The sequence below is a fragment of the Blennius ocellaris genome (assembly GCF_963422515.1).
Source record: "Blennius ocellaris genome assembly, contig: SCAFFOLD_157, whole genome shotgun sequence".
In the NCBI taxonomy this organism is placed as follows: Eukaryota; Metazoa; Chordata; class Actinopteri; order Blenniiformes; family Blenniidae; genus Blennius; species Blennius ocellaris.
The window spans coordinates 52,013-79,455 of record NW_027662061.1 but is presented as its reverse complement, the minus strand read 5'-3'; the positions used below and the strand labels follow the sequence as shown (position 1 = coordinate 79,455).

At 50.1% G+C, this 27,443-nt stretch overlaps 1 protein-coding gene across 1 annotated transcript in view; it reads left to right on the top strand.

Moving 5' to 3' along the window:
* Positions 1-337: 337 nt before the first annotated feature.
* Positions 338-27,443, top strand: part of LOC308148366 (cortactin-binding protein 2-like) — a 61,877-nt gene continuing 34,771 nt past the window's right edge. The window contains 1 exon segment of the mRNA XM_080521828.1: positions 338-431. Coding sequence (XP_080377954.1) covers positions 339-431 — 93 coding nt within the window. The 5' untranslated portion in view covers position 338.

Below are 27,443 nucleotides of genomic sequence, written 5' to 3'. Positions count from 1 at the left end.
CTAGGAAACACTGATGCTTCCTTTAGAGCCTCCTTTAGCCTAGGAAACACTCCAGAGCGGCTGTAGAGCCACATGCGGCTATAGAGCGAGTCCAAAGCGGCTGTACAGCCACTCCAGTAGGCTGTAGAGCCAGTCCAGAGCGGCTGCAGAGCCACATGTGGCTGCAGAACCACTCCAGTAGGGCTGTAGAGCCACATGTGGCTGCAGAACCACTCCAGTAGGGCTGTAGAGCCACATGTGGCTGCAGAGCCAGTCCAGTAGGGCTGTAGAGCCACATGTGGACACCCCCGCAGTGGGTCCAGCTGATGTGACTGCTGCTCTTCCTGTTCCAGTTCAACATGGAGAACCTGAGCAGGCCGGAGCTTCTCACCCTGCTGAGCATCATGGAGGGAGAACTGGAGGCCCGGGACCTGGTCATCGAGGCTCTCAGGGTGAGTGGGGCACACACACACACACACACACACACACACACACACACACACACACACACACACACACACACACACACACACACACACACACACACACACACACACACACACACACACACACACACACACACACACACACACACACACAGGGTGAACAGTGGTCATACAGTGTATGGTGTGCAGCCACTCAGCCACACCAGCACACCAGGCGGTTTCCATGGGGACCGTCCCCACATCAGACAGGAAGTCTCCAAAACCTCCGAGATCCAACGTGACTCCAGAGTCACAAACCTGCTGGACCAAGACGACGCCACGGGGATCGTTGTGGAGTTTATCAGGACAAACAGGCTTTATAAAGAAGAGGCGGTGGTTGTTCATGACTGTTTAGATTGTTGGATTCTCCGCCTGCTGGTGAGGTGGTGAGGAGGTGAAGTGAGGTGGTGAGGTGGTGAATCGTGGCCTCCAGTGCTAGCTGTAGCTTGGTTGTGGAGGAATGATGAGGCAGTGAGGTGGTGAGGTGGTGAATCGTGGCCTCCAGTGCTAGCTGTAGCTTGGTTGTGGAGGAATGATGAGGCAGTGAGGTGGTGAGGTGGTGAATCCTGGCCTCCAGTGCTAGCTGTAGCTTGGTTGTGGAGGAATGATGAGGCAGTGAGGAGGTGAGGTGGTGAATCCTGGCCTCCAGTGCTAGCTGTAGCTTGGTTGTGGAGGAATGATGAGGCAGTGAGGAGGTGAGGTGGTGAATCGTGGCCTCCAGTGCTAGCTGTAGCTTGGTTGTGGAGGAATGATGAGGCAGTGAGGAGGTGAGGTGGTGAATCCTGGCCTCCAGTGCTAGCTGTAGCTTGGTTGTGGAGGAATGATGAGGCAGTGAGGAGGTGAGGTGGTGAATCGTGGCCTCCATTGCTAGCTGTAGCTTGGTTGTGGAGGAATGATGAGGCAGTGAGGAGGTGAGGTGGTGAATCGTGGCCTCCAGTGCTAGCTGTAGCTTGGTTGTGGAGGAATGATGAGGCAGTGAGGAGGTGAGGTGGTGAATCGTGGCCTCCATTGCTAGCTGTAGCTTGGTTGTGGAGGAATGATGAGGCAGTGAGGAGGTGAGGTGGTGAATCCTGGCCTCCACTGCTAGCTGTAGCTTGGTTGTGGAGGAATGATGAGGCAGTGAGGTGGTGAGGTGGTGAATCCTGGCCTCCAGTGCTAGCTGTAGCTTGGTTGTGGAGGAATGATGAGGCAGTGAGGTGGTGAGGTGGTGAATCGTGGCCTCCAGTGCTAGCTGTAGCTTGGTTGTGGAGGAATGATGAGGCAGTGAGGAGGTGAGGTGGTGAATCGTGGCCTCCATTGCTAGCTGTAGCTTGGTTGTGGAGGAATGATGAGGCAGTGAGGAGGTGAGGTGGTGAATCCTGGCCTCCAGTGCTAGCTGTAGCTTGGTTGTGGAGGAATGATGAGGCAGTGAGGTGGTGAGGTGGTGAATCCTGGCCTCCAGTGCTAGCTGTAGCTTGGTTGTGGAGGAATGATGAGGCAGTGAGGAGGTGAGGTGGTGAATCGTGGCCTCCAGTGCTAGCTGTAGCTTGGTTGTGGAGGAATGATGAGGCAGTGAGGAGGTGAGGTGGTGAATCGTGGCCTCCATTGCTAGCTGTAGCTTGGTTGTGGAGGAATGATGAGGCAGTGAGGAGGTGAGGTGGTGAATCCTGGCCTCCAGTGCTAGCTGTAGCTTGGTTGTGGAGGAATGATGAGGCAGTGAGGTGGTGAATCGTGGCCTCCAGTGCTAGCTGTAGCTTGGTTGTGGAGGAATGATGAGGCAGTGAGGAGGTGAGGTGGTGAATCGTGGCCTCCAGTGCTAGCTGTAGCTTGGTTGTGGAGGAATGATGAGGCAGTGAGGAGGTGAGGTGGTGAATCCTGGCCTCCAGTGCTAGCTGTAGCTTGGTTGTGGAGGAATGATGAGGCAGTGAGGAGGTGAGGTGGTGAATCGTGGCCTCCATTGCTAGCTGTAGCTTGGTTGTGGAGGAATGATGAGGCAGTGAGGAGGTGAGGTGGTGAATCCTGGCCTCCAGTGCTAGCTGTAGCTTGGTTGTGGAGGAATGATGAGGCAGTGAGGTGGTGAGGTGGTGAATCCTGGCCTCCAGTGCTAGCTGTAGCTTGGTTGTGGAGGAATGATGAGGCAGTGAGGAGGTGAGGTGGTGAATCGTGGCCTCCAGTGCTAGCTGTAGCTTGGTTGTGGAGGAATGATGAGGCAGTGAGGAGGTGAGGTGGTGAATCGTGGCCTCCATTGCTAGCTGTAGCTTGGTTGTGGAGGAATGATGAGGCAGTGAGGAGCTGAGGTGGTGAATCGTGGCCTCCAGTGCTAGCTGTAGCTTGGTTGTGGAGGAATGATGAGGCAGTGAGGTGGTGAGGTGGTGAATCCTGGCCTCCAGTGCTAGCTGTAGCTTGGTTGTGGAGGAATGATGAGGCAGTGAGGAGGTGAGGTGGTGAATCGTGGCCTCCAGTGCTAGCTGTAGCTTGGTTGTGGAGGAATGATGAGGCAGTGAGGAGGTGAGGTGGTGAATCGTGGCCTCCAGTGCTAGCTGTAGCTTGGTTGTGGAGGAATGATGAGGCAGTGAGGAGGTGAGGTGGTGAATCCTGGCCTCCAGTGCTAGCTGTAGCTTGGTTGTGGAGGAATGATGAGGCAGTGAGGAGGTGAGGTGGTGAATCCTGGCCTCCAGTGCTAGCTGTAGCTTGGTTGTGGAGGAATGATGAGGCAGTGAGGAGGTGAGGTGGTGAATCCTGGCCTCCAGTGCTAGCTGTAGCTTGGTTGTGGAGGAATGATGAGGCAGTGAGGAGGTGAGGTGGTGAATCGTGGCCTCCAGTGCTAGCTGTAGCTTGGTTGTGGAGGAATGATGAGGAGGTGAGGTGGTGAATCGTGGCCTCCAGTGCTAGCTGTAGCTTGGTTGTGGAGGAATGATGAGGAGGTGAGGTGGTGAATCGTGGCCTCCAGTGCTAGCTGTAGCTTGGTTGTGGAGGAATGATGAGGCAGTGAGGAGGTGAGGTGGTGAATCCTGGCCTCCAGTGCTAGCTGTAGCTTGGTTGTGGAGGAATGATGAGGCAGTGAGGAGGTGAGGTGGTGAATCCTGGCCTCCATTGCTAGCTGTAGCTTGGTTGTGGAGGAATGATGAGGCAGTGAGGAGGTGAGGTGGTGAATCCTGGCCTCCAGTGCCTCCAGTGCTAGCTGTAGCTAGGTTGTGGAGGCAGAATGAAGAGTTATTCCTGACGACCCTGCAGCTCCGTCTCTCTTCCTCAGTTATTTTTAGCTCGTCACAGTTTGTCCTCCGACACCCAGAGGCTGAACTCTTAAAGCTACAAGGGAAGATCTGAACTGCCTTTCTTCTGGAAACCGCTCTCCAGCCGCTCTGCAGCCGCTCTACTGCTCTACAGCTCTCTGCTCTGCAGCTCTCTGCTCTGCAGCTGCTCTACAGCTCTACAGCTCTCTGCTCTGCAGCCGCTCTACTGCTCTACAGCTCTACAGCTCTCTGCTCTGCAGCTCTCTGCTCTGCAGCCGCTCTACTGCTCTACTGCTCTACAGCTCTCTGCTCTACAGCTCTCTGCTCTGCAGCCGCTCTGCTCTACAGCTCTCTGCTCAGTCGTCTGCTCATGTTGGTGTTTGAGTGACTCACACTGGAGTTTCCAGCAACATTTAATTGAGAAACGTTGATCTGTCATTAATGGTTTAGGACTCGTCTCTTTATCGCTCTGTTGGTCGTGTCACCTGCTCAGGTTCCTGCTCTCTGATTGGTCAGACAGTGGCGGTAGGACTTGCTTGATTATGGAAAAAATCATAATCACGATTATTTTGGGCAATATTGAAATCACGATTATGTCTTTGAATTTGGAACAGCATTTATTGAACATGTTTAAAAAAAGACTGTTAAAGATATAAAAACATCTTGTAATGTAGTAGTAAGAAATAAACTTGTGCTGCACTCAGTCTTCTGAAAACAAGAACAGAGTAACTTTAGATACTAATATAAACTCCAGTAATGAATCATCATATGTTGGTACTTTTTCCTGTGAGAACCTCGCTTCTCTTTCACCAGCTGAGAAAAACATGTTTCTACTTCATTGCAGTGCATTGAGCTACTGCATGGAGGCTTTATCTGTACTTTTACAAACTTTTCACCGTCTGATATAAGAACAGTTACTTTACGTTATGTAGTGAGAAAAGGTCAACCTGAGCGCTTTAATGCTAGTAGCCACCGTTAGCATTTAATGCTAGTAGCCACCATTAGCATTTAATGCTAGTAGCCACCGTTAGCATTTAATGCTAGTAGCCACCATTAGCCTTTAATGCTAGTAGCCACCATTAGCATTTAATGCTAGTAGCCACCATTAGCATTTAATGCTAGTAGCCACCATTAGCATTTATTTCTAGTAGCTACGTTGGCATTTAATGCTAGTAGCCACCATTAGCATGTAATGCTAGTAGCCACCGTTAGCATTTAATGCTAGTAGCCACCATTAGCATTTAATGCTAGTAGCCACCGTTAGCATGACTTAGCTTTACAATGACAGCTAACTGAACCACTGGTGTAACACTGTCATCATCATCAGTACATGTTAGCAGGTTTATAAACAGTGAACACATGAAGGAAACTTACATTCATGACTATTTCAGGAAATCTAAAAGTAGCAACTTAGCGCTAAGTAGCTAGCGCCGGCACAACCATATTATCAGTTTTCAGAGAGTCTCTGAAGTTTGAGATCGTCTGAAGTCATAAACACATTAAAATGTGATTAAATGTGATTGATTGAGCCGCCGCGGTGACGATCAATCATTCTGGCGTCACCGTCCCTCCTCGTGTTCCTGCTGATCAGTCGTTGGCAGTTTGGTGTGTGACGTCCTGTAGAGCCATGTCGTTACATCCTGGTCAAATGCTGATGGTCGACTTTCACCACATAATTCACACAGAAGTTCACACATCAACAGACATTCTGAGAAAATTCTTTTCATCAATCTGGTGTAAGTCGCCCCTTGTTTTTTACACTGTGAAGTTTTACCACAACCTTGGTAAAAAGAACTGTGGAGATTTGAGAAAGATTTGCTGAGTCCTGTGTTGTCATGTGACAGGCCCTGGGTGAACAGCTCTCAGCAGGGGGTCTGGGTGGGTGAACAGCTCTCAGCAGAGGGTCTGGGTGGGTGAACAGCTCTCAGCAGGGGGTCTGGGTGGGTGAACAGCTCTCAGCAGAGGGTCTGGGTGGGTGAACAGCTCTCAGCAGGGGGTCTGGGTGGGTGAACAGCTCTCAGCAGGGGGTCTGGATTGGGGAACAGCTCTCAGCAGGGGGTCTAGGTGGGTGAACAGCTCTCAGCAGAGGGTCTGGGTGGGTGAACAGCTCTCAGCAGGGGGTCTGGATTGGGGAACAGCTCTCAGCAGGGGGTCTGGGTGGGTGAACAGCTCTCAGCAGGGGGTCTGGGTGGGTGAACAGCTCTCAGCAGGGGGTCTGGGTGGGTGAACAGCTCTCAGCAGGGGGTCTGGATTGGTGAACAGCTCTCAGCAGGGGGTCTGGGTGACTTGTGGTACCGGTTCCAGTTCCAGGGAAAGGTCTTTGGACCGTGACGTCCCTGCTGGTCCGGTGGACGGTGGATTTGGTTCCAGCAGTGTGAACCAAGGTTTGGTCCTCTGATGGACGCTCCACCAACACACTTCTACCAAGAGGAGTTTAAAACCCTCTGCAGCATGTCAAGGTCATTGATCACAGTGAACGGTGAAGTTGGGCTGTTTACCTGCAGGGCCTCTGCTCAGTGGAACCACCGGTCCAGGACCAGTGGTTGAGTTTTGAAAAGGACCAGAGACGAGACCTTCTCTCTCCACTGCAGCTTAACAACTGATCTATTCACTTCTGTTTGCTTCGTTCAGTGGCAGGTTGGTTCAGTAGCACAGAGATCAAATGAGTCGTTCAGAACAACGAGTCCTCAAACCGGGGCTTCTGTCTGCCGTCACATTAGTTTCAGTCTTTTGAATCCAGCTGTGGTCGGGAGCAGAAGCAGCTGTTTGCAGCTGTCCAAACGGTCCTGGTTCAGTCTGGAGCCACAGCTTCTCTCCAAGACGACTCATTAAAACAAATAATCCCTGGTCATATTAAATGAGTCATGAAGTGTTTTCCTAGTTGTCACATATCGGGACATTTGTAATTGATCAAAGATTCATCATGTTTCTGCTTTAAGACCATTGTTAGGGTTAGGTTAGGGTTAGGGTTAGGGTTAGGTTAGGGTTAGGTTAGGGTTAGGGTTAGGGTAATTACCAAGTTCCAGGGTGGGACTGAAAGGTGGTGCATCGTTTCTCACAAGACTTTCAGAAAATGGACCATTTTACTTTTATTAAGTTGTATTAGGTATTAATGATATTGATTTATATATTGTTGTTGTTTGAAGTTGAATTGGATTGAGAAACACTGGAAATGAATGTCTGAGGCACATATCAGACACCATCACGTCTCTGATGTTCCACTGAGCCTCAGTGTTCCAGTGGCAACGTGGTTCCTGCTGGGAACAGTCTGGAACCTGTGGAACGTTTCTGCCTGAACGAAGCCTGGGAGCTGATCTGGGGTCAGTTTGAGGGAACGTTCGTACAGTTTGTTGACCTGATGCTGACCAAGCTTCCTCTGAGGTCATGTGACCACCGGACCTATCAGAGAAGGACAGCAACATGTTGATGCTGCTGACAGACACACAACACAGGACAACACATGACAACACAACACAGGACAACACAGGAAAACACGGGACAACACAGGACAACACAACACGGGACAACACAACACAGGACAACACAGGACAACACAACACAAGACAACACGGGACAACATAGGACAACACGGGACAACACAACACGGAACAATACAGGACAACACAACACAAGACAACACGGGACAACACAACACATCACAGGACAACACAACACAGGACAACACAACACAGGACAGGACAAGACAGGACAACACAACACGGGACAACACGGGACAACACGGGACAACACGGAACAACACGGGACAACACAACACAGGACAACACGGGACAACACAGGACAACACGGGACAACACGGGACAACACGGAACTACACAGGACAACACGGGACTACACGGGACAACACAACACAGGACAACACAACACAGGACAACACGGGACAACACGGGACAACACAGGACAACACGGAACAACACGGAACAACACGGGACAACACGGAACAACACGGGACAACACAGAAGCACACGGAACAACACAGGACAACATGGGACAACACGGGACAACACAACACAGGACAACACAATACAGGACAACACGGGACAACACAGGACAACACGGAACTACTCAGGACAACACGGGACAACACAACACAGGACAACACGGGACAACACAACACAGGACAACACAACACAGGACAACACAGGACAGCACATGTCCCGGGCCAGCAGTGTCTCCAGCGTCACCTGGTCTCCAGCCCTCTACTATTTAAGGCCTGTTGCTGGGCTGTTCCAGAACCTTCCTCCTCCCACTCTTCCTCTGCTGCATCATCGTCTTCATCACTCACTGTGTCTCTATTTGGACACTGGTCTGTCTGAGTGGACACAATGACGTGTCACATGGCTGATGGAGGGACCTGAGACACACACACACACACACACACACACACACACACACACACACACACACACACACACACACACACACACACACACACACACACACACACACACACAGAGAGAACATGTGAACCACTGCTCCACCTGCGTCGTGGTTAAACTGAACCTCTTCATCTCCACCTGATCTCAGATCAGGAAGTGAGACATCATCAGTGTGTGTCAGCACCTCCATTTATCATGGACGTGTCCAGGATGGGACAATGTTTTACTGGGGATTGGTGCATATTTAGTTGTCATATTTAGTTGTGGGTATTTAGTTTACCTCCTTTCCTGTGGAGCAACAGAGAGGCTCTACAGAGCCAGTACAGCGGGGCTGTAGAGCCGCCACAGAAAAACCACTTATGGACATTCTTTTGTTCATCTGCTGTCCAGATTCTGATCCATACTTCCTGGGATCAACTCTCTCTCACTCTCCAGCTACACACACGGACCAATCAGCATCCAGCACCGATCAGCCTGTTGCCTAGCAACCAGAACCCCCCCCCCCCCCCCAACCAGCAGACCCTCTTCTTCACTGGCTCACAGGCTCATGTTTCACTGCCTCCCACTGACATAACACTGGAGGTGCTGAACGGCTCCGTCACATCCACCATCATCCACCATCATCCACCCTCATCCACCCACCATCCACCATCATCCACCCTCATCCACCCTCCCATGCTGCAGGAGAGAGTGGTACGACCCGGGTGTGTGTGTGTGTGTGTGTGTGTGTGTGTGTGTGTGTGTGTGTGTGTGTGTGTGTGTGTGTGTGTGTGTGTGTGTGTGTGTGTGTGTGTGTGTGTGTGTGTGTGTGTGTGTGTGTGTGTGTGTGTGTGTGTGTGTGTGTGTGTGTCATGCTAGCTGGTGAGTGGATTAAGTGAGAGAGTTGAGTGAGGACAGGTGCAGCTGGTCCTGGACCAGCGACGATGAACCAGAGTTCCAGTAGCAGAAGAGAGAGAGGCAGGCTTTAGTTTCCTAGTTGATCACTGGTGTCTCTCTGCCAATGGTCACATTAGGAGCTGCTGCTCAGCTGGTTCTGGAAGCTTTTCTGTGACGGAGAAGTCGTCCTGGAAGGTTTCTCCATCCTGCTGCTGCCTCCACCCTGCTGCTGCCTCCACCCTGCTGCTCCTCCACCCTGCTGCTCCTCCACCCTGCTGCTCTTCCACCCTGCTGCTCTTCCACCCTGCTGCTTCCACCCTGCTGCCTCCTCCACCATCAGCACCACCTTCATGTTTAACCCGCCTCCAGCCTGAAGACAGTGAAACGTCTTCATGCGGGTCACATGAAGGAGATGCAGCTAGAAATACCAGAGAAAAGAAAAACCTACTTTATATAACCGTCTTTCTGCTGCAGAAGGAAATTGTAATGGAATTTGTCCTCAGTATGGAAACATCCATTCAACTCATGAAGCCAACAGTGTGGAAATCAGCTACACTCCTGCTAGCTGTTAGCTGTTCGCTGCTAGCTGTTCGGTGCTAGCTGTTCGCTGGTCGCTGTTAGCTGTTAGCTGTTAGCTGTTCGCTGCTCGCTGTTAGCTGCTCGCTGTTAGCTGCTAGCTGTTAGCTGTTCGCTGCTCGCTGTTAGCTGCTCGCTGTTAGCTGCTCGCTGTTAGCTGCTAGCTGCCCACGCTCAGACAAGTTGGACATGTTGACGGTTTGAGATGAAAACAATGAGCTCAATGATCTGCTCACTTCCGTATTGAAGCTTCAGGAAGTTTCTAAGTCTGAATACACCCTGCAGGGATGATGATATATATAATATGATATAATATAATATTGTGGCAGGATGAAGGATGAGGCAAAGCTGAATCTTGGAACACGTCTTTATTTCGTAACTCACAGAACTCGACTCGAAAAGCCCGCAACAGCCCGGGTGTGGGAGAACTCAAACCACGCCACTTTTCCCATAATCCTCTGGGTGAGAGGCCTGGATTATAACGGCCGCCACAATATAATATTATATATATATATATATTTATTTTTATTTTTACTTTTTTCTATTCATTCATTTCACAATTTCAACATTTTCACATAAATCACATAAATAACTAATGACTCTATATACACACACATACATATGCATACATATATACACCATTTGATGATAATAAATAATTAAATTCTACCTTGTGAAAATATATTTTTTGCAAATAGAGTCTATGTTAGTACACACACACACACACACACACACACACACACACACACACACACACACACACACACACACACACACACACACACAGAGCGGTGCCCCGTGTGACGAGTGGGGAATGAAGTGAGATGGCGGCAGAAACAGTAAACTGGATTCTTCACCTGATCTTCTTTGAAGAAGTAAACTTATCAAGTCCTGTTCCTCCTCTAATATTTAATAGTTGTACTTTAGAATTATCTTTCTGTATTAAGAATAGTTGGTATTATATATGTACATATAACAGTAAGAATGCTAACTCACAGACAGACACACACACACACAGTATGCTACCATCCAGAGTACTGCAGGAGCAACGAGCATCCAGCATCAGCAAACCTTCACATCTGATTGGTTGTTGAAGATGGAGGTGAAAGCTTTAAATGATGTGGATACATCCATACATGGAAAATAAAAAGATGCAGATCAAAATAACAGTGTTCAGGTTCCATAGTGTGATGGTAAAAGACTTTCTAAATGTGTCTCATTGAGAACATTGAACATTAGCCGGGTGTGAAGGAAGAGGGTGATGAGAGGGTGAACGAGTGCGGGGCTTCTGGATGAATCCATGCAGCAGAGCTGGGGATGAGCTCAGGAAGTAGGTCATGGCAACCATCCGCCTCTCTCTCTTAATCCTCCCTTCTCTTCCTCCTCCCCCTTTTCTCTTTCGCTGCATCTCACTCGTCACTCTTTCTTTCCTTGCACCGTTCTGTAGAGATGAGCGATGTGACGGAGGGAGCTAGCGGTGGTGACGGAGGGAGCTAGCGGTGGTGACGGAGGGAGCTAGCGATGGTTTCCTCCTCACCTCTGTTGGACTGAACCTTCTGCACTCAGCAGATGAACAGAGATAATGTAAATGTTATAGGTTTCTGAGTGACGGAGGCGGGTGGAGATGAAGCTCAGCTGGTGGTGAAGCACCAGGTTGGCTTCAGACGGTTGGAGGTGGGTGGGGTTTCCTGATGGAGCACATTCTCCTGCTTCAAACCATCACAACAGCCTCTCACATGCACTCACTCATTCACTCGCCATCCAGTGGTTCTCACACCTGGACCCATGCAGAGATGTTGATCCAGTCCTGGTCTGGGCGAGACCTCAGCCCCTCCATGTGGAGGTCCATCTAGAATCTGAGCTCCAGTACCAGTGTGAGACTGCAGGAACTATATAGTTCTGCACTTTTGTGTATGTAATGTGTTGATGATGAGGTGAATGAAGAGGGAAGTGAGGTGCAGGTGGACTCACAGGAGGCCTTCAGTAGATCCACTACAAGCCTGCAAATACATCCACATACACACAATACATTAAGAGAAATGTAGATCAATTCTATCTGTTTCCTGGACTATCTCGTTACTCGTCAATCAAAACAAAATGACCACTAGCATACCGTGGCACAATAGTATGTTCAGTAACCTCTTATTGAGCGTCAGGATCCATCATGTGGGCTCTAATGACAAACTGTGCTGCTGGTAGCAGCAGTGTCCACTGTAGTGTCCACTGTAGTGTCCACTGTAGTGTTCACTGTAGTGTTCACTGTATTGTCCACTGTAGTGTTCCCTGTAGTGTCCACTGTAGTGTTCCCTGTAGTGTTCCCTGTAGTGTCCACTGTAGTGTTCACTGTAGTGTTCACTGTATTGTCCACTGTAGTGTTCCCTGTAGTGTCCACTGTAGTGTCCACTGTAGTGTTCCCTGTAGTGTCCACTGTAGTGTCCACTGTAGTGTACACTACAGTACACTACAGTGTAGTGTCCACTGTAGTGTCCACTGTAGTGTTCCCTGTAGTGTCCACTGTAGTGTCCCCTGTAGTGTCCACTGTAGTGTTCACTGTATTGTCCACTGTAGTGTCCACTGTAGTGTTCCCTGTAGTGTTCACTGTATTGTCCACTGTAGTGTTCCCTGTAGTGTTCACTGTAGTGTTCCCTGTAGTGTTCACTGTAGTGTCCACTGTAGTGTCCACTGTAGTGTTCCCTGTAGTGTTCACTGTAGTGTCCACTGTAGTGTCCACTGTTGTGTTCCCTGTTGTGTTCACTGTTGTGTTCACTGTTGTGTTCCCGTCACCTCCATGTTCCGCTGCTCAGTGTGGGAAGCGTTGGCTGAGTGTGGGAATGCAGGCCTGCAGCTCCTCTTCCGTTTCAGCCATTAATGGCTTGTGGCGCCCTGCAGCACCTCTCGCCGTCTCCCCATCTCCCCGTCTCCCCGCTGGCCTCAGTGATGCAGTGACGCTCCAGCAATTCCAGCTACAATCATTGAGCAGCGAGACGGCGCTCGCTCTGCATTCTTCTTCTGAATGGCCACGTATTGAGCAGAGCTGTCCGGGGAAACGCTCCCAACAAACACCTCGTCCTGACACTTTCACGCTCTTCATGGTGAAACGGAGCTGATTGGGGAGCAGTGTGGGGGGGTGTGTGTGTGTGTGTGTGTGGAGGGGGGGGGTGAAGAAGTGCTGTCGAGAGGGATTGTGCAGACAGCTACTGCTTTGTCTCCACTGGAGGTCCTGAGTATCACTGGCAGCTCTGTTCTCACCCCGGACACACATTTCTGGTCACATCAGCATAAAGCCTGTTCCTGTGCAGAGACGTTCTCTCTTCAGGCCTGGTTCTCCTCCTCCGGCTCTTTGGATGTGGCGCTGGAGAGCAGGTCATCAGTGGACATGGAGGAAGTGCTGCTGCTATTCTGTCAGTGCAGATCTCATCAGTGTGGCTGTGCAGGAACCAAAGCTCCAGGTCTGGACACTTTATGTGTCACTGGGTTTGATGAAGGATTCATGGCTGTGGCTCACTGAGAGCAAGACGGAGCTGCACAATAGAGGGTCTGAGCATCGTCATGGTGGACTCTGTCTGCTGCGATGGTGAACTCTGTCTGCGATGGTGGACTCTGTCCGCGATGGTGGACTCTGTCCACGATGGTGGACTCTGTCTGCGATGGTGAACTCTGTCTGCTGCGATGGTGGACTCTGTCTGCTGCGATGGTGAACTCTGTCTGCGATGGTGAACTCTGTCCGCGATGGTGGACTCTGTCTGCTGCGATGGTGGACTCTGTCTGCGATGGTGGACTCTGTCTGCGATGGTGGACTCTGTCTGCGATGGTGGACTCTGTCTGCTGCGATGGTGGACTCTGTCTGCGATGGTGAACTCTGTCTGCTGCGATGGTGGACTCTGTCTGCTGCGATGGTGAACTCTGTCTGCGATGATGGACTCTGTCTGCTGCGATGGTGGACTCGGTCGGCGATGGTGGACTCGGTCTGCGATGGTGGACTCGGTCTGCGATGGTGGACTCGGTCTGCGATGGTGGACTCTGTCTGCTGCGATGGTGGACTCTGTCTGCGATGGTGGACTCTGTCTGCGATGGTGAACTCTGTCTGCGATGGTGACCTCTGTCCGCGATGGTGGACTCTGTCCGCGATGGTGAACTCTGTCTGCGATGGTGAACTCTGTCTGCGATGGTGAACTCTGTCCGCGATGGTGGACTCTGTCTGCGATGGTGACCTCTGTCCGCGATGGTGGACTCTGTCTGCGATGGTGAACTCTGTCTGCAATGGTGAACTCTGTCTGCGATGGTGGACTCTGTCCGCGATGGTGGACTCTGTCTGCGATGGTGAACTCTGTCTGCGATGGTGAACTCTGTCCGCGATGGTGGACTCTGTCTGCGATGGTGGACTCTGTCTGCGATGGTGGACTCTGTCTGCGATGGTGAACTCTGTCCGCGATGGTGAATTCTGTCCGCGATGGTGGACTCTGTCTGCGATGGTGAACTCTGTCTGCGATGGTGGACTCTGTCATCGATGGTGGACTCTGTCTGCTGCGATGGTGGACTCTGTCTGCGATGGTGGACTCTGTCATCGATGGTGGACTCTGTCTGCTGCGATGGTGGACTCTGTCTGCGATGGTGGACTCTGTCTGCGATGGTGGACTCTGTCTGCGATGGTGAATTCTGTCTGCGATGGTGGACTCTGTCTGCGATGGTGGACTCTGTCTGCGATGGTGGACTCTGTCTGCGATGGTGAACTCTGTCTGCGATGGTGGACTCTGTCTGCTGCGATGGTGGACTCTGTCTGCTGCGATGGTGGACTCGGTCTGCGATGGTGGACTCTGTCATCGATGGTGGACCCTGTCTGCTGCGATGGTGGACTCTGTCTGCGATGGTGGACTCTGTCTGCGATGGTGGACTCTGTCTGCGATGGTGAATTCTGTCTGCGATGGTGGACTCTGTCTGCGATGGTGGACTCTGTCTGCGATGGTGAACTCTTTCTGCAATGGTGAACTCTGTCTGCGATGGTGAACTCTGTCTGCTGCGATGGTGGACTCTGTCTGCTGCGATGGTGGACTCTGTCTGCGATGGTGGACTCTGTCCGTGATGGTGGACTCTGTCCGCGATGGTGGAGTCTGTCCGCGATGGTGAACTCTGTCTGCGATGGTGGACTCTGTCTGCGATGGTGGAGTCTGTCCGCGATGGTGGACTCTGTCCGCGATGGTGGACTCTGTCCGCGATGGTGAACTCTGTCTGCGATGGTGAACTCTGTCTGCGATGGTGAACTCTGTCTGCGATGGTGGACTCTGTCTGCGATGGTGGACTCTGTCCGCGATGGTGGAGTCTGTCCGCGATGGTGAACTCTGTCTGCGATGGTGGACTCTGTCTGCGATGGTGAACTCTGTCCGCGATGGTGAACTCTGTCTGCGATGGTGAACTCTGTCTGTGATGGTGGACTCTGTCTGCGAAGACCAATGGACTCTGTGTTCCGGTCTAATTTCAAGGGGTCCTGATACCCTGGCCTCCACCAGTACTCTCCGTACGATGGTGAAGCAGACCACCAGTACTCCATACGATGGTGAAGCAGGCCACCAGTACTCTCCGTACGATGGTGAAGCAGACCACCAGTACTCCATACGATGGTGAAGCAGACCACCAGTACTCCATACGATGGTGAAGCAGGCCACCAGTACTCCATACGATGGTGAAGCAGGCCACCAGTACTCTCCGTACGATGGTGAAGCAGACCACCAGTACTCCATACGATGGTGAAGCAGACCACCAGTACTCCATACGATGGTGAAGCAGACCACCAGTACTCCATACGATGGTGAAGCAGACCACCAGTACTCTCCATACGATGGTGAAGCAGGCCACCAGTACTCTCCATACGATGGTGAAGCAGACCACCAGTACTCCATACGATGGTGAAGCAGGCCACCAGTACTCTCCATACGATGGTGAAGCAGGCCACCAGTACTCTCCATACGATGGTGAAGCAGGCCACCAGTACTCTCCATACGATGGTGAAGCAGGCCACACCCTGAACGTGACAACTGAGCAGCGAATGACAGAAAAGGAAAACGTCGTCAGCCGTCTGGAATCATTTTGTCCACAAGGATGATGTAGTGAAACCCTTCCTCCGTGATCACCGTTGAACTGGTTTAATTGAAATGTTCACATCCATTGAACTGCTCGGTAAAGAAAACATTCAGCTTTCTCTCAAACATATCTTCCCATGCTGCACTGGGACTTCCATTGAAAAGAAATATTTTTTTTAAACTAAATGGCTTAAAATCTTCAACGAGAGCAAGTTCAACTCATCTATTCTTTTTACAAGTTATTTAAATTGCATGTTGTGAATCATTAAGGCCAGTGCCAGCGTGCTAATATTTTATTTTGTATAAATGGTTTTGTTGAAACCCTGTTTGATTCTTGTCTACTAGATTAAAAAAGGTTGTAAATTGCTCAGTAATCTGATTTAAAGCTGCTCTCATTGATTTATTTAAATTTTGTTTTGGTAAAGCTTCTTTGCCTATTTTCTACGACTTACACAACACAGGGTTGTGGAACACAGCAATGTGGTGTCGAGCTGCTCTTATTTTGTTATTTCTTTAAATGACTTGATAAATGAGAAGGTGTTTAGTTTTGTTAAAAGATTAAATTGTTGAATAAAAGATTGAATGACCTGTTTGTGACTCATTGCTAGTTACTTAATGAAATGATGACAAAAGAGATTATTAATCTCAATGTGTTTCTCCTGAATAAATAAAGGCTCACAGTTGAAGGCAGGATTTTCTATTTTAAGATCTCAGAATGGTTCAAATGTTGGTTTATTGCCACTCAATGCAGGTTTGCTCATGACAGAACCAAACATGTGCTCAGGTCCCGCCACATTAATGGTAGGAAGTAAAAGAATATTTGTAAACCAGACAGAAACCACTTCACATTGATGAACGGGCCCCTGGTAGAGCAAGACCTCCGACTTAACGTAGCTTACATGTTAGCCGTTAGCTCATGTCGATGCTAACTTGCCTGTCAAACACCACTGTGTGAAACACACTGACAACAATGGTGCAAGGCAGGAAGAAAGCCTGAAGGACTTTTACAAAAGTTCCACCCTTCAGCAGAGCGAGCCAGTTCAACATAAAGGAAGTTTAGCTTCAAGATGTTCCAGCCTCCACTGACCAAATCTGCTCCGTCGCACTGCAGAGACCAGGTGAGGTATAACACTTGAAAGCTTGGCTCACTGGTGGACCAGTGTCCAGAGGAGGAGGACCAGTGTCCAGAGGAGGAGGACCAGTGTCCAGAGGAGGACCAGTGTCCAGAGGTGGAACAGTGTCCAGAGGAGGACCAGTGTCCAGAGGAGGACAACCTCGATGTCACGTCCTCTGAAAGCTTCTATTGTCCCGGCTGACGTAAATAAAGGATCTGATCACAGACGATAGTTTTCAAAGTTTGATGATTTTCCTCTGGACTTTGAGTGAAAGTGAACTTTTATAGGTCCTGATGTTCTCATCAGCATAGAACATTTAACATAGAACATTTAACGTTTGAAGTTGATTGCTGGTATTTGTGGGCTCATTGTGTACTGTCAGTACAGTAGTTACATCATCACACATTCATCAGGGTGTAGTGGACTGGATCAGGGTGTAATGGACTGGATCAGGGTGTAGTGGACTGGATCAGGGTGTAGTGGACTGGATCAGGGTGTAGTGGACTGGATCAGGGTGTAATGGACTGGATCAGGGTGTAATGGACTGGGTGGGATTCACTTCTGACTAGTTGTCTCATGTAAACACGTGAAGTGGTGAAGCTCCAGCTGGAGGCGGTTCACGGTCCCCAGGTGATCTGGATCACAGTTCTCTTCAGGGAAACACCGTTTCCTTTGGGCCCCGGATTCAAACCGACCACCTCTGGTCCCTGGAGGAGCTCAGCCTCGTCTTCCTACTGGACTGAGAGGACGAGATGTGGTGCACGATGCAGTTTGGGTAGTAAACAAACTACGCTAACCATGCTAACCATGCTAACCATGAGAATATGTTGCGGGCAGACATGGAGAAGAGAGGAAGACTCACTGGTATCTGGTTGTTCGTGCCAGTGGTGGCTATGCTAGTTAGCCACGAGCTAACTAGCATAGCCACCACTGGCTCAAGCGGCCGGACCTCCGTTTTTGGTCTGGACCAATCAGTGAGCTGCGTTTCTTCTTTACTTCCTCTCTGGTCAGTGTTTCAGGCGACAGCGCCCCCTAGCGCCCCCTAGCCAGCAGCTCTGGTGAAGACATTGTCCACGGTTTGACTCTACGTCAATGTGAACCAAATGAAGGTGTGACTCGAGTCCCAGACTGTCCCAGATGTCCTAGACAGTCCCAGATGTTCCAGACTGTCCCAGATGTCCCACACTGTCCCAGATGTCCCACAGTCTCCCAGACTGTCCCAGATGTTCCAGACTGTCCCAGATGTCCCACACTCTCCCAGACTGTCCCAGATGTCCTAGACTGTCCCACATGTCTCAGACTGGCACAGATGTTCCAGACTATGCCAGACTGTGCCAGATGTCCCACACTGTCCCAGATGTCCTAGATGTCCCTGACTGTCCCAGATGTCCTATACTGTCCCAGATGTCCTAGACTGTCCCAGATGTCCCAGACTGTCCCAGATGTCCCAGTGTGACAGGACAACACTTCCTCTCCCTCTGCAGCCTGAGTTCATGTGGGTATTTTCCCTCACAGCTCATTTCATTACTGGTTCCTGCTCCTCATGAAGACCCGTCTCATCAGCAGGACGCTGTGGGACGGAGGACAGAAACCTGCACACACACTGATGATAAGTGTTTTAAAGAGTGCCAGCTGGTTCCTGCTGCTCTGCCATGTCGCTGAGCCAGACGCCCTGTGAGTCCTGCTGGGAGGCTGAGAGGCTCCATCCTGGAAACACGTCTTTCTTCACCTTCACCTTGGTGTCCGCCTGCTTTGAATATAATATCATCTCAACACCAGCCAAGGGCTTTTCCAGATGAGATCCTAGAAATGATGTTTGAAATATTGAAATAGAATACATCACTTTCTGGCACAACAAAGGTTGTCGCTACACAACATGAGAATGGGTGATGGTGAGACCAGAAACACACCAGGAGAACCTGGATGGAACCAGAAACACACCAGAGAACCTGGATGGAACCAGAAACACACCAGGAGAACCTGGATGGAACCAGAAACACACCAGAGAACCTGGATGGAACCAGAAACACACCAGGAGAACCTGGATGGAACCAGAAACACACCAGAGAACCTGGATGAAACCGGAAACACACCAGGAGAACCTGGATGGAACCAGAAACACACCAGAGAACCTGGATGGAACCAGAAACACACCAGGAGAACCTGGATGGAACCAGAAACACACCTGAGAACCTGGATGGAACCAGAAACACACCAGAGAACCTGGATGGAACCAGAAACACACCAGGAGAACCTGGATGGAACCAGAAACACACCAGAGAACCTGGATGGAACCAGAAACACACCAGGAGAACCTGGATGGAACCAGAAACACACCAGAGAACCTGGATGGAACCAGAAACACACCAGAGAACCTGGATGGAACCAGAAACACACCAGGAGAACCTGGATGGAACCAGAAACACACCAGAGAACCTGGATGGAACCAGAAACACACCAGGAGAACCTGGATGGGACCAGAAACACACCAGAGAACCTGTATGGAACCAGAAACACACCAGGAGAACCTGGATGGGACCAGAAACACACCAGAGAACCTGTATGGAACCAGAAACACACCAGGAGAACCTGGATGAAACCGGAAACACACCAGGAGAACCTGGATGGAACCAGAAACACACCAGGAGAACCTGGATGGAACCAGAAACACACCAGAGAACCTGTATGGAACCAGAAACACACCAGGAGAACCTGGATGGAACCAGAAACACACCAGGAGAACCTGGATGGAACCAGAAACACACCAGGAGAACCTGGATGAAACCAGAAACACACCAGAGAACCTGGATGGAACCAGAAACACACCAGGAGAACCTGGATGGGACCAGAAACACACCAGAGAACCTGGATGGAACCAGAAACACACCAGGAGAACCTGGATGAAACCAGAAACACACCAGGAGAACCTGGATGGAACCAGAAACACACCAGGAGAACCTGGATGAAACCAGGAACACACCAGGAGAACCTGGATGAAACCAGGAACACACCAGGAGAACCTGGATGGAACCAGAAACACACCAGGAGAACCTGGATGGAACCAGAAACACACCAGGAGAACCTGGATGGAACCAGGAACACACCAGGAGAACCTGGATGGAACCAGAAACACACCAGAGAACCTGGATGAAACCAGAAACACACCAGGAGAACCTGGATGGAACCAGAAACACACCAGGAGAACCTGGATGGAACCAGGAACACACCAGGAGAACCTGGATGGAACCAGAAACACACCAGGAGAACCATCATACTTTGACTGGTCGAAGCATTTGGAGGTTTTTACTTCTGGTTCCGTCGGAGGTTTGAACTCGTTAGTTTCTCAGCTGATGATTTGATTTTCAATGTCCCTGTAGCTGCAGATGAGACGTGTTGAGTGTGTGTGTGTGTGTGTGTGTGTGTGTGTGTGTGTGTGTGTGTGTGTGTGTGTGTGTGTGTGTGTGTGTGTGTGTGTGTGTGTGTGTGTGTGTGTGTGTGTGTGTGTGTGTGTGTGTGTGTGTGTGTGTGTGTGTGTGTGTGTGTGTGTGCGTGCGTGCGTGCGTGCGTGCGTGCGTGCGTGCGTGAGTGTGTGTGCTCTAAATGTCTCTGCTGATTTGCAGCTCATTGTGAAGATGGTGTTTGAGTCTAATTGGTGTGTGTGAAGGACAGACGGTCCCTGTGATTGTGGACCATCCGTCCTGAGGCCCCCTGCTGACACAGGCCCCGGCCCTCCAGTGTTTTGGAGCCGTTCTGGTCCCTGGAGACCAGGACTAGATCCAGAAAGATCCCTCCTCTCCTCTCTGACCCAGAAAACCACACTGAGGCAGTGCAGGAAGGAAAATCAGCCGTTTGTCACACAGAGGAGCTGTAAAGTCTCTCATCTGTTTCCTGGTGTGACACATTCATGGCTATGACCATGTGAGTGGACCTGAGGTGAGAGTGTGTCTCTCTGACACTGCTGGTCCAGCAGGTCTGTCCTCTGGTGGTCTGCAGACTGATGACCTAGTCAAGACTCTTCATCTTCTCAGGAAACTGGGATTCGTTGTCTGTTTGTCCTTTCTGACAACATTGAGAGCTTCAGAATGGATATTGGGGTGTGCAGGGTGAGGGGGCGGCAGACCGTCCAACTTTGTCTTTCAGCCTCTTTGTCCTCTCGAGGTCAGGAGGACACATGAAGGATGTGACTGGCAGGAGGACACATGAAGGACGTGACTGGCAGGAGGACACAGTCAGATTTCTGTAGTTCCCAGTTCGCAGTGTTTAGAGAGAAGAAGCCTCTCATGGACCAATCAGCATCATCTTCACGTCTGCAAGTCTCATCACCTCCAGTAGCTTCATTCCCTGTGTGACTGGCTGGAAGAGGTGGAGCAGAGCAGACGAAGGACAGGAAAGACTAGAGAATGGAGAGACGAGGAGACGAAGGACAGGAAAGACTAGAGAATGGAGAGACGAGGAGACGAAGGACAGGAAAGACTAGAGAATGGAGAGACGAGGAGACGAAGGACAGGAAAGACTAGAGAATGGAGAGACGAGGAGACGAAGGACAGGAAAGACTAGAGAATGGAGAGACGAGGAGACGAAGGACAGGAAAGACTAGAGAATGGAGAGACGAGGAGACGAAGGACGGGAAAGACTAGTGAATGGAGAGAAGAGGAGACGAAGGACAGGAAAGACTAGAGAATGGAGAGACGAGGAGACGAAGGACAGGAAAGACTAGAGAATGGAGAGACGAGGAGACGAAGGACAGGAAAGACTAGAGAATGGAGAGACGAGGAGACGAAGGACAGGAAAGACTAGAGAATGGAGAGACGAGGAGACGAAGGACAGGAAAGACTAGAGAATGGAGAGACGAGGAGACGAAGGACAGAAAAGACTAGAGAATGGAGAGACGAGGAGACGAAGGACAGGAAAGACTAGAGAATGGAGAGACGAGGAGACGAAGGACAGGAAAGACTAGAGAATGGAGAGACGAGGAGACGAAGGACGGGAAAGACTAGTGAATGGAGAGAAGAGGAGACGAAGGACAGGAAAGACTAGAGAATGGAGAGAAGGGGAGACAAAGGACAGGAAAGACTAGAGAATGGAGAGACGAGGAGACGAAGGACAGGCAAGACTAGAGAATGGAGAGACAAAGGACAGGAAAGACTAGAGAATGGAGAGACGAAGGACAGGAAAGACTAGAGAATGGAGAGACGAAGGACAGGAAAGACTAGAGAATGGAGAGACGAAGGACAGGAAAGACTAGAGAATGGAGAGACGAAGGACAGGAAAGACTAGAGAATGGAGAGACGAGGAGACGAAGGACAGGAAAGACTAGAGAATGGAGAGAAGAGGAGATGAAGGACAGGAAAGACTAGAGAATGGAGAGAAGAGGAGACAAAGAACAGGAAAGACTAGAGAATGGAGAGAAGGGGAGACAAAGGACAGGAAAGACTAGAGAATGGAGAGACGAGGAGACGAAGGACAGGAAAGACTAGAGAATGGAGAGACGAGGAGACGAAGGACAGGAAAGACTAGAGAATGGAGAGACGAGGAGACGAAGGACAGGAGAGACGAGGAGACGAAGGACAGGAAAGACTAGTGAATGGAGAGAAGAGGAGACGAAGGACAGGAAAGACTAGAGAATGGAGAGAAGGGGAGACAAAGGACAGGAAAGACTAGAGAATGGAGAGAAGGGGAGACAAAGGACAGGAAAGACTAGAGAATGGAGAGACGAAGGACAGGAAAGACTAGAGAATGGAGAGACGAAGGACAGGAAAGACTAGAGAATGGAGAGACGAAGGACAGGAAAGACTAGAGAATGGAGAGACGAGGAGACGAAGGACAGGAAAGACTAGAGAATGGAGAGAAGAGGAGACGAAGGACAGGAAAGACTAGAGAATGGAGAGACGAGGAGACGAAGGACAGGAAAGACTAGAGAATGGAGAGACGAAGGACAGGAAAGACTAGAGAATGGAGAGAAGAGGAGACAAAGGACAGGAAAGACTAGAGAATGGAGAGACGAGGAGACGAAGGACAGGAAAGACTAGAGAATGGAGAGAAGAGGAGACGAAGGACAGGAAAGACTAGAGAATGGAGAGACGAAGGACAGGAAAGACTAGAGAATGGAGAGACGAAGGACAGGAAAGACTAGAGAATGGAGAGACGAGGAGACGAAGGACAGGAAAGACTAGAGAATGGAGAGAAGAGGAGACGAAGGACAGGAAAGACTAGAGAATGGAGAGACGAAGGACAGGAAAGACTAGAGAATGGAGAGACGAGGAGACGAAGGACAGGAAAGACTAGAGAATGGAGAGAAGAGGAGACAAAGGACAGGAAAGACTAGAGAATGGAGAGAAGAGGAGACGAAGGACAGGAAAGACTAGAGAATGGAGAGAAGAGGAGACGGATGCAGCAGAGAGAGAAGAGAGAAGATTGAGAAGTGAGTTATGAGTGTAAAATTGTAAAAGGCGTCGTTCTGCTGCTGCAGTTCTGAATCTTTGTGTCCAACTGAGGTCCTGGAAGGAAGAAGACTGTAAACATCTGCTGGTCAAGAAATCATGTTTATCGTCACAATATCCTGAGTGGGAGGTTTCAAAAATACCAACATTATTTTAGCAGAACCTCTGGTGAGAGAACCGGGTCACTAGTGAGGGGAGGGATCAGGGGAGGGATCAGTGGAGGGATCAGTGGATCAGCAGAGGGATCAGCGGATGGATCAACAGAGGGATCAGCGGAGGGATCAGCGGATGGATCAACAGAGGGATCAGCGGAGGGGTCAGTGGATCTGCGGAGGGATCAGCGTGGATCAGTGGAGGGATCAGCGGGGGGGATCAGCGTGGATCAGTGGAGGGATCAACAGAGGGATCAGTGGAGGGATCAGCGGATGGATCAACAGAGGGATCAGTGGATCAGTGGAGGGATCAGCGTGGATCAGCGGAGGGATCCGCATGGATCAACAGAGGGATCAGCGGAGGGATCAGTGGAGGGATCAGCGGAGGGATCAGCGTGGATCAGTGGAGGGATCAGCGGATGGATCAACAGAGGGATCAGCGGAGGGATCAGTGGATCTGGGAAGGGATCAGCGTGGATCAGTGGAGAGATCAGCGTGGATCAGAGGAGGGATCAGCGGAGGGATCAGTGGAGGGATCAGCGTGGATCAGAGGAGCGATCAGCGTGGATCAGCGGAGGGATCCGCGTGGATCAGTGGATGGATCAACAGAGGGATCAGTGGAGGGATCAGTGGAGGGATCAGCGTGGATCAGCGGAGGGATCAGCGGAGGGATCAGCGTGGATCAGCGGAGGGATCAGCGTGGATCAGCGGAAGGATCAGCGGATGGATCAACAGAGGGATCAGCGGATGGATCAGCGGAGGGATCAGCGGATGGATCAACAGAGGGATCAGCGGATGGATCAGTTGATCTGCGGAGGGATCAGCGTGGATCAGTGGAGGGATCAGCGGAGGGATCAGCGTGGATCAGTGGAGGGATCAGCGGATGGATCAACAGAGGGATCAGCGGATGGATCAGTGGATCTGCGGAGGGATCAGCGTGGATCAGTGGAGGGATCAGCGTGGATCAGTGGAGGGATCAGCGTGGATCAGCGGAGGGATCAGCGTGGATCAGTGGAGGGATCAGCGGAGGGATCAGCGTGGATCAGTGGAGGGATCAGCGTGGAGATCAGCGTGGATCAGTGGAGGGATCAGCGGAGGGATCAGCGTGGATCAGTGGAGGGATCAGCGTGGATCAGTGGAGGGATCAGCGGATGGATCAACAGAGGGATCAGTGGATGGATCAGTGGATCTGCGGAGGGATCAGCGTGGATCAGAGGAGCGATCAGCGTGGATCAGCGGAGGGATCCGCGTGGATCAGTGGTGGGATCAGTGGATGGATCAACAGAGGGATCAGCGGAGGGATCAGCGTGGATCAGCGGAGGGATCAGCATGGATCAGTGGAGGGATCAGCGGAGGGATCAGCCTGCTCAGGCCGGTGTTTGACTGGTTTTCCTTCAACACGTCACAATCGTGAACAATATTTAGGTCTTTGTCAGTTTCTTCCATCCAGTCATTGAACTCATCAGTGTGGCTCTTCCAGATATAAATAGTAGTAAATAGTACTGGTTGTCACTCGGTTTAACAAACCCTGCCTGAAGCAGACGATACCGATGGCAGAACAATAGCGGAGGATGAAAAGTGTAGGGTGTAGTAAAGTGTCGGGGCTCCATGTTGCTGCTCAGGACAGTTAGATCTACGAGGCTAAGAAACCAAGGCTCAGGTACCGAGGTACTTCAGATGCAGCAGCACAGCTGGAACCTGAAGAACCAGACACACCTGCTGCTCCAGGAGGTTCCAGCACCAAGAAGTGAATGACGTCTCCGTCCAGCAGTGAGGGAGACCAGGAGTTACCAGTTTACTGATCAAACTAGTTCCTCTGGACCAGAAACAACGTTGTTCTCTATGAGCAGCCACTGTGGGACCAGGGACCGTCTGACAATTACAAACCGCTACAAAGACAAATACAAATACTGTACCATCAAGATACTGTACCATAAAGATACTGTACCATCAAGATACTGTACCATAAAAATACTGTACCATAAAGATCCTGACTAATGTGACTGGTGTTCACTGCAGCGTCATCACAACCACTGCAGTGACATCACAACCACCGCAGTGACATCACAACCACTGCAGCATCATCACAACCACTGTAGTGACATCACAACCACTGCAGCGTCATCACAACCACTGTAGTGACATCACAACCACTGCAGCATCACCACAACCACTGCAGCGTCATCACAACCACTGTAGTGACATCACAACCACTGCAGCGTCATCACAACCACTGTAGTGACATCACAACCACTGCAGCGTCATCACAACCACTGTAGTGACATCACAACCACTGTAGTGACATCACAACCACTGCAGCATCACCACAACCACTGCAGCGTCATCACAACCACTGTAGTGACATCACAACCACTGTAGTGGCATCACAACCACTGCAGCGTCATCACAACCACTGTAGTGACATCACAACCACTGCAGTGTCATCACAACCACTGCAGCGTCATCACAACCACTGTAGTGGCATCACAACCACTGCAGCGTCATCACAACCACTGTAGTGACATCACAACCACTGTAGTGGCATCACAACCACTGCAGCGTCATCACAACCACTGTAGTGACATCACAACCACTGCAGTGTCATCACAACCACTGCAGTGACATCACAACGTGATCACACGTCACAATGGTGATGTATGGTGGTAGAATCTCTCTCCACTCTGGTAGCGGTTCTAGAATTGGCAGACGGTCCCTGCCCATCAGTGGCTGAGGAACCAGGTTGTTCTGGTCATGATGTGGATCCACATCTGGCCGATGAGAGGAATCATGCAGTGTGTACAGGGTTGGGTAGTAACAGATTACTTGTATAACGGCGTTATGTAATTAGGATACAAGAAATGTGACTGTAATCTGTTACAGTACATAAAGTGTAATCTGGTTCCAGGTATATTGATAAAAAGTGGGATTACTGAGCAGGATTACAATAGAAATCAGATGAATAAACTAGAACTGCAGTGTCACATGATCGTCGTCTGGCATTGCTAGTTATCCTACTACTAAACCTGCTGACTTTACTGAGACACACCTGGACTCTGTCAACTAGTTCTATTAGCTCCTAACCTGCCAGTAACCTGCCAATACCAACTAGTTCTATTAGCTCCTAACCTGCCAGTAACCTGCCAATACCAACTAGTTTTATTAGCTCATAACCTGCCAGTAACCAGCCAATACCAACTAGTTTTATTAGCTCATAACCTGCCAGTAACCAGCCAATACCAACTAGTTCTATTAGCTCCTAACCTGCCAGTAACCTGCCAATACCAACTAGTTTTATTAGCTCATAACCTGCTAGTAACCTGCCAATACCAACTAGTTCTATTAGCTCATAACCTGTCAGTAACCTGCCAATACCAACTAGTTTTATTAGCTCATAACCTGTCAGTAACCTGCCAATACCAACTAGTTTTATTAACTTATAACCTGTCAGTAACCTGCCAATACCAACTAGTTCTAGTAGCTCTATTAGCAGGTTGTTCAGTTAGAGCCAGAGACTAATGCTAGCTCGAGATAGCATTAGCATCCAGATATTTGAAAGTGTTTCGACTGGTTGGACACCCCTGGTCGAGGGGCTCCGGGGGGGGGGGGGTTCTTTGACTGGTTGGACACCCCTGGTCGAGGGGCTCTGGGGGGGGAGGGGGGGGGTTGAGGGAGCTGCAGGTTGGAGGAAGCGGAGCTGGAGAAGGTTTTGTTGTTTTATTGTTTTGTTGTTTTGTTGTGGCCCACAGGAGCTGTTTGTTTCCTTTAATAAACAATGTGCTGCTTCTTTCAGTGACAATATAATGCAGCACAGTGCAGAGAAGCTTAGCTAATATTAGCAGCTAATTGTTTGAGTGTAAAAACAGGAAAGAGCACCAGCATGTAGCCACCTGCTAATGCTAACCTGCTAATGCTAACATGTAGCCTCTGAGGCTACAGCACACACACTGTTATTCCCATTAGAATAAAAGGAATAAGCATGATTTCTATTTATCAACGTATTGGAGTCTATTGATTGATTTATTCACCAAAGAGTAAGTTTGAATATAACGTTTTTTTGTTTTTGTATAAAGTCCTGAATAATGATTAATTCAGTCATCTCCCTCCTTCAGACATGTTTCTACATGTTTCTACGCATTT